The sequence below is a fragment of the Tachypleus tridentatus genome, chromosome 13, assembly GCF_004210375.1.
Source record: "Tachypleus tridentatus isolate NWPU-2018 chromosome 13, ASM421037v1, whole genome shotgun sequence".
In the NCBI taxonomy this organism is placed as follows: Eukaryota; Metazoa; Arthropoda; class Merostomata; order Xiphosura; family Limulidae; genus Tachypleus; species Tachypleus tridentatus.
Window position 1 is genome coordinate 235743221 of NC_134837.1, and position 10235 is coordinate 235753455.

Genomic DNA, 10235 nt, shown 5'->3' on the forward strand with positions numbered 1-10235 from the left:
AAGTCCTCGTTAGAGGTATTGAAACATTGTTATTGCAGCTACAAAATGGAACAGAATATATGTAATCATGTATTCTCAACAGACTCAATACAGTGTAAGCTATGGAGTTTAAGCTTCCCATTATAAATGCTCCAGTTTTTTAAGTCAATTTCATTTTGTTGGTAATCCTTTGTGCCAATTCCTTCATCATGGCTTAACAAGTCAGTACTCCCTTAGCTCCATCCAACATAGAAGTCATATGAAACTTACCAGGGAACAAGAATTTAAAATGACTACAATAGGGGCACCCAAATCTCTATATCACAAATCTTTGAAAATAATTCAACAAGGAAGGAATACAGATACTGTATGACAAAGAAAGAACTGCTTCCAGTTGTAGTCTTCAACAAACTATATTTTCATTGTTATAATTTAGTTGCTGATCAGAGAGAGCTGCTAATTATGATGCTAGAACTGAAACATTCATACAAATAGTCCTAGAATACCTATAAGGATCGAGATAATTTAATAATCTAGAAATGCATAAAGAATCAATTTCACAATTGTAAACACTCAATGAGTATTTCAGTTAAATACCAGTTACAGTTATTGCACATAATAGTCACTCAATCAATAAACAAGTAAACTGGACAAGCATGTTTTGTATTTGTTAGTTATACATAGGTAACATTTGTATCACAATTTCTGTTGAACATGAAAACTTTTGTAAACTTAGGCTTACAAACTGAGTGAAAGTGAAAAAGTCTACAGTAAAAATTAACAGGTCTGAGAGGGTTTGTTTAAAAATTTTTACATGTTCCACAATACTTCCTGTGAATCTAATAACATTAATTTTTCTCCATAACATAGATTTTTCACAAAACATTATGTGTACTTGTTTCTAGCAGAATTCTTTTCACTGAAATCAGGTTACACTATGCTTAAAATGTTTACAACCATTGGCTGTAGATTTCTCTAAACCAATCACAATGCATGTCTTATGTTAGGGTTCTAAAATGACTGATAAAAACATTAAAAAAAATGTTGTGGTAAACAAAAGTATTTGAACAAAGTAAGACTTTTTCTCCCAATTTGTTAAAATATCCTTATGCAATGCAAAAAAATTTCAAATCTGTAGAGACAAATTATAGAAAATCCATTATTAAAACACAAACGACTTTTATGAAGCTTAAATTCACAAGCCTGTGTTTTCATCACATGCATTATTTTCACCAAATAACTCAACAGAATTGAAATAATAATGAAACATGTAACAATACTATCAGTAATACTTGTAAGGTTAAAACTTTACTTGAGTAGACAATGTGCAGTTGAAATTGAAAAATCTGGAAAGCATGTTCAAAAAAATGTTGCAGAAGCATAATTTGATCATACAATATTGCCCAGAACTGCAATCCGATTGCTAATAATTACTTCACAATACAATGAAACACTGTCCATTCATCAAATGTCAAGATACTGTGTGAGAACCGAGATTTTCTATCATAAAAAAACAAGCCATACAAGATTTCATTTGGTATTATTTCAGAATGGCTATCAGAGGTTAGTGTGTATGCATAATTAATGAGTAGTGCACGTATTACCTTGGCCATTTGAACCCCTATTAAAGTTGGCACCAATCTAGCATAAGCTATCTAGACTCAATCATAAATAGAAAGGTAAACTCAGAATCAAAACATCAGGAGCTCAGCTCTTTTCAAAAGTTAAGATAGCATTTCAGAATATTAGTAAGCAGTAATTGCTTATTTGTCATGTTTTATTAGAAAAACAATTTTATAACTTATCAAAATATTAATTACTGAAAAAGTAACTCATCTGAACTAACTTGTGACACAAGTATTGAAATCTTAGGACAAGATTAATGTTTTTTAAGTATAATTAGTGTTTAAATCTGTGTGTGTATTCATTCCAAGTCTCACTGTAAACATTCCTAACAGTTAGATGAACTTGAGTCACAGCTCATTAATTATAAGTAATTTACAAAACTTGATTACTTCTGACTATTTAAAAGTGATCCAGTATCTGAATGTTTTGAAATCAAGCTGATTTTGTCTGCAATCCTTTATACTAGTTCTTTCATCATGACCTAGTAAATCATTATAGGCTTATTTCCAACCCATATCACATGACACTCACCAGGGACCAAGGAGTTGAAATGAATAAAATAGAAACCTGAATCTCAATACCACAAACCTTTAAACAAAAAATTCTACAGTCCTCAGTTCTTTATTATTAAATCCAATCCACACTTGCACTGAACTGATGCTTGTATTCATAAATAATTCCAAAATTAAAACAGGTAAACAAAGCTTGTAACAGCTTCAAAATAAAAGATGTACATATATACATTGATATAACATTTACCTTTAATAAGCATGGACTTTTATATAGAGGTTCCAGAAGTTGTTTAATGTCAGGTTCTTCCTTTGGTGATTCAGCAGATGATGCCTGATCAGTTGCTGTTGAAGGTTGAGGTAACACACATTGATATTGCTGCCCAAATTTTGATGTCAAATGAAGAACAGTTGTACTTGGTTCCTAACAATACAAGTTGTTACTGTTTTAAATGGCTGTTAAATACTGGACAATACAAAGAGTTGGCAGTTTACATGACTGTTAAATTATGGATTCATTTTCATCTTTTGGCAATCTGTTGCAGTTGTCACTTTTTAATTGCCTTGTCCTACAGTTTCAAGTTATTTTAAAAAGGATTTGCCTTCATATTAACTTGATTTTCTCCATTGGAATATTTTTTTTTCCTGTTGCAAGTTGGTTAAAAATTCTTACTGTACTGTTTTTTTATTTTTAAATACAAGTATAATGTATATATGAATGCACCCACAATTTTGAATAAAAATAAGAAAAACAATGATACAGAAAGTAATTATATCACACATACAATGTCTGAAAATATTTCAAATAGGACACTGATTTTCATCCAAACACATCTATATTTGTATTGTTGAATATTTATAACTACTTACAGATGAATAACATGTCCTCTACTTTTTCCTTTTTATGTGCCATCTTATTTCCAGGCCATTTAAGTCATAGTATTTTGGTTCCCCACTAATAAACAAACATATCTGAGAAATATAACAAACATACTACTTGGTACATACTTTGCTAGTGATAAACCAAGGAGTTAAAAAAAAAAAAAAAAAGTTGTATTGACACCCACATGTACATTTCCATGTGTACATATTTAGTTTCAGTCTGCTTTAAAAACAGTTTTAAACATAATAAAAATTTAGAACAGATACAAAGGTAGTCATGACAAAATCCACAATAAGCAACAGAACTAACCAAATACAAAGAGTAAATTGTATCCTTAAAACATGGAATGACCAAGCAAGAACAAAAGACTGAAAAAGGATTTTTACATATGATTATAAAACAATAAAGAGGTTAGTGATTTACGTTAAACTTACATATATTCTCCTGTCTTCTTACTTCTGTAGCAACTAGAAGAAACATCCTGATCTCCTAACATTAATTCTCATATAATAAAAATGATGAATGCTCATGTAATAACAGAATGTTAAAAATACTTTTAACTTAAGATTATCTCTAAGACAAAATTATCGAACAAAAGCATAATATCTAAAGTTCACTAAAAAGTTTCAAACAAAATCAAAGATTATATTACACACAAACGTTTTCCAGTTCTACTATATCCTCAAAATTTAAATACATCATTGGTTGAAGAATGAAGTTTTGATAACCATTCTCTATTGATAATTTATACATAAAGATATCTCTAACGCTTCACATAAAGATAAAAAATAAAGCTTTGTTTAAAAGTTACATTTCCAGCTAAAGTAATCCCACGTAAATAAACAATAGAGATTATTATTTATACTATTCATAAATAAATGTTGCATCTGTTTTCTATAATTTCCTAGTACTTTATAACACATATTAATTCATTCTCAACAAGTTTATTTCCTAGCTATTATGTAAACAAAGTGGTGAACAAAACAAATACAGCTAGCTTGATCCCTGTTTTTGTTTTTTTTATTCACATTATAGAAAATAAAATATTCAAGTATGACTACAGACTACATTCTTAATCTCAATGTGTAAATATTTTTTCTGCAGTGAATAAAATACAGGTATTAAGTTTATGAAAATATTTAATTTAGAGACAGGATTATTGCATTTACAATGCACAAACAATAATGGGGACTATTTGGTTCAAGGCAACCTACATGCACACTCATATCCTTAAAAAATATACAAAAGAAATTTCATGAAGTATCACCCACAAGACAAGAAATGGGACCCTAGTGGCAGCATAACTTGGTGGGAGGTAAAATCTGTTTCAAACAGGGAAAACTATTTACCCACAACAACTGGTAGTGTAGAAAGGTACAATCCAAAGAATGTCCTGTGTGGTATTAAAGCATCACAAAGATGGGTGGAATGTAAAGGCTACTCAACCAGCCTGGGTACCTCAGAGTCTTTAGTACACGTGTAGTGTGGCTAGGGCAACAAGTCAAGATATAAAGTATGTAAGAAATGTTTATATGAACTACCTACCTGAATAAACAAAAGCAAAGGAAAATGCAAGACCCATCTAGCTAATTGTAACCACCAGTAATGGTTCAGTTCCTAGTGCAGGGAGAGGCCTGTATAACACTTCTAGGTAATAATTCCTGCTTTACTTTGACCAAATGTGTGTCCAACTGGTCTTCTACAAGTGAGATTACATTAATCTGAAGGTTAACTTTCCATGTCAACCTCTGCAATGGTTTGGTACTGGATAAGTAAGGATTCCACATTTCATAAGAAAATAAGGAGAACACCAGAGTTACATAGGCCAAACAGGAATTATCTATCATCTGGATATAAGGTCCAACAATGAGAGATGTATAATGAGTTACCACAAATAGGGAAAGCAAAAGCTAGCCATGTGTGGAGACAGTGAACCACATCAAATACTTGTTGTCAACCTCTGCAATGGTTTGGTACTGGATAAGTAAGGATTCCACATTTCATAAGAAAATAAGGAGAACACCAGAGTTACATAGGCCAAACAGGAATTATCTATCATCTGGATATAAGGTCCAACAATGAGAGATGTATAATGAGTTACCACAAATAGGGAAAGCAAAAGGAGACAGTGAACCACATCAAATACTTGTTGTCAACCTCTGCAATGGTTTGGTACTGGATAAGTAAGGATTCCACATTTCATAAGAAAATAAGGAGAACACCAGAGTTACATAGGCCAAACAGGAATTATCTATCATCTGGATATAAGGTCCAACAATGAGAGATGTATAATGAGTTACCACAAATAGGGAAAGCAAAAGCTAGCCATGTGTGGAGACAGTGAACCACATCAAATACTTTTATTTTTGTTTGGTTATTTCAAGAGTAGCAATATGACTTGGAATATAAATATACATTAGATAAAACAGTCTTGTCAAAAAACTCATCTCAACAATAGGAAATGATCAGAGGCAGATGAGATGAACACTTTGCTATCCTATAAACAATGTAGAGAGAGAAGCATTCCCTCTAAAAAATACACCAACTATACAATGCGTTATATTCTTTCCAGTAAATATACACACAACATAGTTTGAAGTGGTGGTTTGTTTTTGTGAAAGTTACAAGAAAAACAAAAACTGGTGAAATTTACAACTGAGCTAGCTACAGAAGGGGAAATCAGAAGAACCTGGCAAGAAGAGATGTGATTTAAAGCCTATGCGCTGGAAAGAGAATGAAGGGTGGGACAGGCATACAGAAATACAGTGTACCAATCCAGACTCAGAAAGAATACTATTAAAGCCATGGAGTTTGATCAATATGACTAAACAAAAAAGTGGGAAACAGCTGTAGAAGGGAGTTGAAGATGTGTCGATGAGACAATTTCCACAGTGGGAGAAAACCTGACAAAACACCAAATACTGTCCAAAGGATTCAGTTTGGGTAAGACAGCATCTGCCAATAATATTAAAGTTTACAGAACATGGAAGACCAACACTTGTTGTTGTAATGAATCCAAAAAAGAAATTTGAAAAAACAACAAAGCAGAGGCTCCAAGAATGCTGTTTAACATAAGAAACAACAATGAAGTTGTAAAAATAAATTAAAACATGTTGTTCAGACAGTTGTAACAAAAGATTTGGGCAAGTATATTAAAATACCTACATCTCAGGAACACTGATGAAAAAAAAAGCTTCATAATTTAACATACATCACTGTCCACTGAACACTATTTATTTACATTGACAATTATTAGAATCAGCTATGCAGTTATGGCAATTTATGTTAGAAACATTTGACTTTAATAACTTATTTGAAATTATTCTAGGACAATCTTTATCACAAAAAATACAATATAGCTGAGTCCATCACATAAACTTAAATATTTTATTAAAACTACTCATGTTTTTCTTTAAATATATGCAAAACATGCTAGTGCTACAGGGAATTGACAAAAATAAATGTGGTGAGAAAGAGAACAGATATGTTTCAGCATTACTTGTACCATTATAGTACTTAGAAGTACCATATTATTTTTATTAGCTTTTAAAGGTAAAGTGTTTAGTTAACTGAAGCTTCTTTTTTTTTTTTTTTCAAATGCTCATGCTTTCAGAATGCTTACAATTTTACACACAGAAAATATGCCTTATGGTAACTATACAATGAAGACTGTGTTCTAATTACATATGGTCATGAAATATGATCCACGTAAATATATTTTGGTCTCTTTCATGGATGTTGTTGTTACAGTAATGTGCCTTGGCAATTTAGGAGAAACAAATATATCGCAAGATATCTACCACATAATGATAAAAATTATCTATGGGAAATATACTTACATCTCAAATATTGTTATGCAGTGAGAAAAACACAGGTAAACATAGAAAATACAGGCATTTGGAGCAAGAAATGCACAAAAAAACAAACACACTCACCTGTACTAAACTAACTTACAGACCTATCACAATGATTATTTCAGAGATATTCGCTTTACTTTCACCTACACTATAAACTACAGATTACTACACTTACCAATGGCATGAGAACTGTGTCTGAATCACATTATTATTATGTTTATATAACATTATATTCTGTGCTTTAAAAGGAATCACATTATTATTATTATGTATATATAACATGTATTCTTTTAGTCTTTTTTTGAAATTCCTCCAGCAAATATCTCTCAAACGTAAAAGGGAAACTGTCAATTGTGTTTCTGCTCTTGTCTTTTGAGTTTGGCTTATGTTGTAGGTAAATAAATATTACTTTTCAATTTGTTTTAAATCATAAGTTTATTTTTTCAACTGCATATAACATTTTCCACATCTCAAATTATATTTATAGCAACACTACTCTTATTCTTACCTGTGTGATGTGTAAATGCATTTAGCATATTAAAAATACTATTACTAATAATTATAGACAAGATGCACCATCCACCAACTTCAAATTTCAATCATGGGCTGATAACAACAATAATATACACTAGCTTCTCTCTGAACTATACGAGTACAATAGTATGACCATTTAAATTTTAATACCACATTATTTAACTTTGCATAACTTTGAATATGACACCAGGCTAATTCATTTAGCCTAGTACGAAGTTTGCAAGTTAGACTTAAGTTTAATGTTACTGTTAGTAGTGTTAAACCAAGCCAACTTTTACAAATGCTAGTATTACTTTAACTATTTAGTAACACTTTGCAACAACTTCAATAAATGGGAAACGTACCTCTCCAATTTTAACTGGGGTATTAAGAATATCCACTTCATAGCTTATGAGATTAAGTTCATCACTATTGAATAACCCACATACAATTATGAGGAATAAATCTGACAAAATAAAATATAACGCCAAGAGAACACTGAACTTCATGTGACAACCCATAATTTTCACAACCAAAAAACCTTATTTTGGGTCGCTAGAAGACATGACACTAGGGGGAAACATTGATCGACAAAATTAACCTCATAGTTCACGTATGTTTTTTCATTTTATCACTTGTTAACATCACTGAAAACAAATTTGAGGGACCGTTGTTGTATTATCATATGAAACTAATTTTTGCGAACATTATACCACCAACCCTGCTTAAGTGGAACCTCTCTCTCTAACAAGTAATTCACCCTTACCCAGAAAACTATTTCTCTGGTTCAACCAGCTCTATTGTTTAAACTTTGAAGATGATTAAATAAAGATTTTTGTGAGAAATTTAATCTTATCTCCTTACAAAAAATTTCATTTATCCTTATAGGATAATTATAAAACAAACATGAATTTAGATAAGTTTCTAAATCTTAAATGAGTTATTAATTGATGTTTTCTTCAAATATATATTTTATGGTCTGTTATAGTATGCTGTCGAAAACTGTTTTCAAAAATGTAGCCTTGTAAAATGCAGGCATATATTATTTACCTGATTTAGTTAATTGAAGTCTTAAAGATTTTTCGTTTATTTTATGTGTATGAAACGTAAGCATAAACAATTAGTCCACAAAAGCCCCCACTTCCAGTGGCACAGCTATATGTCTGCGAACTTTCAGCACTAGAAACCGGATTTCGATACTCATAGTTTATAGAGCAAAGATAACCCATTGTGTTGCTTTGTGCTTCGTTTCAACAAACCAAGACGTTGTTGAGTTTGTCTTGTTCTACTTGCTTTATTTCTTTGTTCTCTGTAGTAGATAATAACTAAGTTAATGTTTACTAAGATTAACAGCCCACCAGTGTTGTGAGAAAAAAAAGGGTCAGAAGATAATCTCGTCAACCGGATAAACAAATCAAGCTTTTCTGTTGAGCTCAGACACACTCTCTTAATTCATTTTTACCCGGAGTTATTTGGGAACAGATGTATTTCTTTACATTATCCTGTATAGTTTGACAGAAGTCTCTCTTGAAAGAAAGAAAACTTTGGAGCTAAATCACTTTAATAGAAACTAAACAAATAAAGAGAAACCTCTTAAAATGGTGATGGGTACATGTTTATGGAGTTTTAAGTCTCTTTGTTTTTACTCATCATTTAATAACATCAGTTAATTTAGGTATGTGAATAGTGTCACGCTATTGCGTTAAAAGAATGATGAGTATGTATTTCAACAAAATTAAAAGCAGAAATGAGAGGCACAAGTATATTTTAATCAATTAACTGTAACGAAAAGTAATTAAAATAAATGTAAAATGGTTAGTTTTTTATCACTTCATAATATCAAACTTTACATAAAAATGCTCGTACGTAAATGAAGTTTCGAGCTTCGACAATGGATTTGCAAATTGTGAGAGAAAAAGTAACATTTTTAATCTTTTGCTTACTGTGCTTGCTTTAATTGTTTTGTTTGTTTTAAGTTTTGAAAAGCTCTAGTTCTCATAGTCTATTGCGCAACTCCTCCTCTTAGTTGTGATGCAACAGCATATTATATTTGAAAACTTTCGGAAACCATTATCAAAAAATATATATTGAAATTAGCCACAGTGGATATTGTCCCTCTGAACATTTTCAGACTATTGTACACATAATAATAGAGTATGGCTCTATTTTTGCATCCTTTTACTACTGAGATAACAACAACTTCAAAGAACAATGCTCCCCAGTGGCTCAACGGTTTGTCTGCGGACTTACAACGCTAAAAACCGGGTTTCGATACCCGTGGTGAGCAGACCACAGATAGCCCATTGTGTAACCTTGCGCTTAATTCAAAACAACAACAACAACAATCAAAGAAAAATTAAAGTCAAATATTATTCGAAAGACGATCAGTATTTAGCTCATTGTGCACATCTTTCCTAGAAAATTAAATGAATAGGATATATTTCATACAATATTTTCTCAAAATTAACTTTATAGAATGAAACAATGGGTAACTAACATTAATATTACAATGACACAAAAGACAATATTTCAATAAAAAAGTTTACTTTCTTTTTCTGGTCTTACCAAGACCAGAAATCTCAAAACAGAAAGAAAGGTTTTATATATAAGATTGATTGTTATTATCAAAACATTTCAATAGAATCCTACATCTCACAAATTTTATTCATAATTCTTGCTACTATCTTAAAGTTACTTTAATATTAAAATTCAAATAAAAACATTCAATATTTCGTGTACAATAAACTAGTATTTGCCAAAAAAAATACTCATTGTATTGTAACGTTAGGTTTCTTCTCTAATTTAGCAGTTTAAAACTAGAGAAAGCTAGTCATCAACACCCACCGCCAAATTTTGGGCAACTCTTTT

The 10235-nt window shown here is 31.1% G+C and overlaps 1 protein-coding gene across 1 annotated transcript in view; it reads right to left on the bottom strand.

Moving 5' to 3' along the window:
• LOC143239902 (uncharacterized) overlaps positions 1–7997 on the bottom strand; it is a 40961-nt gene extending 32964 nt beyond the window's left edge. Inside the window, exons 1-2 of the mRNA XM_076481525.1 lie at positions 7733–7997; positions 2365–2538 (exon numbers count right to left, since the gene is read on the bottom strand). Of these exons, the coding sequence (XP_076337640.1) occupies positions 2365–2538; positions 7733–7888 (330 nt within the window). The 5' untranslated portion in view covers positions 7889–7997. The remainder of the gene's footprint in view (positions 1–2364; positions 2539–7732) is intronic.
• Between the last annotated feature and the right edge of the window lie 2238 nt (positions 7998–10235).